We start from the raw sequence: 3450 nt of genomic DNA on the forward strand, positions 1-3450 counted from the left end.
GGGGGGGGGGGGGTGCAGAGACACGTTTTGGAATGAGTTACATAACTGGTCGTGATAAATAACATGTTAGCAACATGTATTATTTAGAATAGGGTACTTTTAGCCTACTATTTGCATTTGCATTTTTTCTTGCAACAAGAATATGGCTAGCATTTATTCTGTGTGGTGTTAAGTTTTCTTTATTTTGTTTTCTGTGATATATCTCACCTAAATGCAATATTAATTCTCACACTCAGCAAGTAGCTGTTTACTCCTCAGGCTTTTTAGTTAAGTTAAGATAGTAAGTGTGTAAAGTGTGATTATTTAAAGTTTTTTCAAAATACAGTCCCAGACCAAAAACTATTCAGAGCAATAACTGTACGATATACTATATACTCTTATATAATGTACGAACACCTATTGTGATGCGATGAGTTAAGTTCCATACTTAGGCTCACGTGATGACAGCTGAGCTATCTCCATGGCAACTCAGCAAAGACAAGGCTGAAAGCTCCAAAAGAAAGCTATTAAGAGGACGAGTGAAGATTCTTTTCCCAAACTTTTGAAGGCTTTTTGAGACTAAAGCGGCAAAAAAAGACTGTAATAAGCTGTAAGACAAGTGTGCAGTAATTTCTCTACTGCAGGATATGAGGTACAGCGTCTTTTACCAGATTATGAAAATACACTGGTACCTCTGTCATTTGATGGCCCACCTTGAAACAAGCCTGTTAAACAGTCCTTAGCCCCCCCAAAAAATGCTGCTGTAGGAACAGTAACAAGAGACACGTAATCTCAAGCAAATTGGAATGTGATGATAGCGACATTGAGACGACGTGGTAGTGTAGGTCAGTAAAGTGGGGGGGGGGTAACACACGGTCATGTCATCATCTGATACGGAGTTCAATGTCAGGGAGTCATGCTATCATCAGATATACACTTATAAAAACAGACGACAGAAAAACAAAGTAACATGGTTTACACTATAAGAGTAATACTATTGCTCGCGAACGTCGAAAGCTTGAAACTCTCTTATTGTGTGAAATAAAAATAAAAAAACATTACAAAGAGTGTCTTCGACTACATGTAAAAAGGCACAGTTGGCGATCCTGATGACAACAGTAGTTTGGGATAACGTGCTAAAAGGTGAGTCTGTCAGACAGCAGGCACACTATCAAGCCAACAAAAGCGTGTAGTATAGACACACACACACACACACACACACATTCTCCGCTCAGTGGACTGCACTCTGACTCTAAAACAGCTCCTTTCACTCACACGTCCACACAAACACAGACAAATACGTTAAAAAGATACATTGGAAGGCTGTCATGGAATGATAGGCATTGAGTTAAAACAGGGAGCATTTACGGATCTGTGCTTGGCTGTGTATTAATTGTCTAAAAAAAATCCTTCCGTTCCTTAATATATATCAGTAACACTTTGCTTGGAGTGCACTGGTAATGGAATCTCATAAGCACATCACAGCATCTTAATTTGTTTTTACACTGTATCAGATAATCATAATCAAATTTAATACATTATCACATGCAATGGTACGGCTTGACTTCAAGCAAAGTGCCACTTCCTTTTACCTGACCTTGCAATACAAATGACTGCAAGAGGTTGAGGAGAAAGTTGGAAGAGAAGGCACGTTTTTAAGACAATCAACAATCCTGGGTTCAAATGTCCCCTGCAGTGCCACCTCAGGCCTAACTTCAGCTGTGAATGGAGAATAAAATAAAATAAAATAAAATAAAAAAATCAACCCCCACAATGGACATTTTGGGAGCGTCTTCCACCCTGCTTGTTGTGCCCAGGCCCGTCCTCTCGAGCGCTGCTGCTGTTAGTTGTTTCACGTCAGCAGGCCCATACGAGTGAGCTTGGCTGACAGGAAGGAGTGGAGCACGAACACTACCGGCTTTGGACCCGAGTGGAGGTCAAACACCTGGAGGATGAAGGGAGGAAGTGAGGTATGCAAGGAGAAACAGCAGGGAAGATGGAACAGGAAGAGAGAGATGAGGATGAGGAACTGTTGGGTCTCTAAATAATTTTAAGGAGTTCGGTCTAGACCTGCTCTATTTGAAAAGGGTCCCGAGATAACTTCTGTTATGANNAATAAAATTGAATTGAATTGTATGCAAAAAAACCTGATATTTAACCCCCTTGCATTTGCAGATAATGCAGATAATTTACAGTATATTAGCTTACATGTGAAATCTCCTCACCTTGAATATTAGTAGATTATATGTACAGTCACTTCATTATACTATCAGCTGTTTTTATTCCAGTCTGTAGTGTTTATTGCAACAGCAGTTATTAGCAGTTTTCCAGAGAAAATGAAGTAACAGTCCTCTTGACCATTGTGTCTCAAATGGGGGTACGCGCAACTGACATGGACAATAACTGGAAAGATGCTGTAATCAATAAAAATTCTACACATAGGGACTCTGATCTAGGGTTTCAAAGTTTCATTAGTGAGTAATCTGCTCATTATTTTTTCTATTAATCAAAGAATTATTTTGTTTTTAGTTTGAATAAAAAAGCTCAAATCATCTTTAAGTGACTTATTTTGTCCGAGCAACTCATATTCAATCTACAATGAGATAAAACAGAGAAATGCCTTTAATTTAAAAAGTTGGAACAAGAGAAAGTAAGAGGCTGCAAGAGAAAGCACTGAAACGATTAAACAATTATAAAATTTGTTATTTTCTGCTGATTGACTAATTGATTAATGGGCTAATTGTTTCAGCTCTTCTTAATGCTAGGGTTATGCTTAGGTGGTAGCAAATCTCCACCATTTTAAGGATAATGCGATGACACAGTGTATGAGGCCAGTGAAAGAAATGATTAGTTGCACGTCTGCGAGGTACATCGGTCCTGATAGTCTGCTGGTGTCAGCATGTTGTTTGGACAAAAGGTTTCAAGGTCAATTTATGGTTCTTTAGTGTCTGTGGTTCCTTTTACTGCAATCTTTTGTGACTCAACAGAGATTAGGAAATCGTGTACCTTAATAACTGAGATGTGCTGTTGTTCAGTCACTCTGACATAGCTTGTAACTTGTTCAAGGTTCCCACTCTTTTTAAGAAATCATTTTCCAGGACATTTCCAGGACATTTTCTAGGGGGTTTCTTGACAGTACAGGGCAATACTTGCTCATAAACTGTCATATTGTATTGACACATTGAATTTCAGTTTTTATTGATGCAGGGTTCATGATGAAGTGTCTCAGGTTCATGACGGGTAGCTGGTCAGCTTTAATGGGATACTACTGTTTTCACCGCAGCCAATTTTCCTGCTGCAGTGGAGCAGAGCTTTGGTCTCCTGCTGAACTGACTACAGTTTACTACAGTTTTCCTCTAAAGGCCTCCGCACACCAACCGGACGGCCGACCGTCGGCAGAAAAGCAGTCGCTAATCTGTGTTGTCGCCCAAAAAAAAATAATAAAAATGAAAACCAGAAATGACGGATCAC

General features: G+C 39.4%; 1 protein-coding gene across 1 annotated transcript in view; it reads right to left on the reverse strand.

Annotated features, from left to right (window-relative positions):
- Positions 1-12: 12 nt before the first annotated feature.
- sntb2 (syntrophin, beta 2) overlaps positions 13-3450 on the reverse strand; it is a gene marked incomplete in the record, with an annotated part of 27868 nt that continues 24430 nt past the window's right edge. The window contains 1 exon segment of the mRNA XM_035665488.1: positions 13-1924. Coding sequence (XP_035521381.1) covers positions 1832-1924 — 93 coding nt within the window.

Source organism: Morone saxatilis, unplaced genomic scaffold, assembly GCF_004916995.1.
Source record: "Morone saxatilis isolate NCDOM2014 unplaced genomic scaffold, NCSU_SB_2.0 Contig2, whole genome shotgun sequence".
NCBI lineage: Eukaryota > Metazoa > Chordata > Actinopteri > Moronidae > Morone > Morone saxatilis.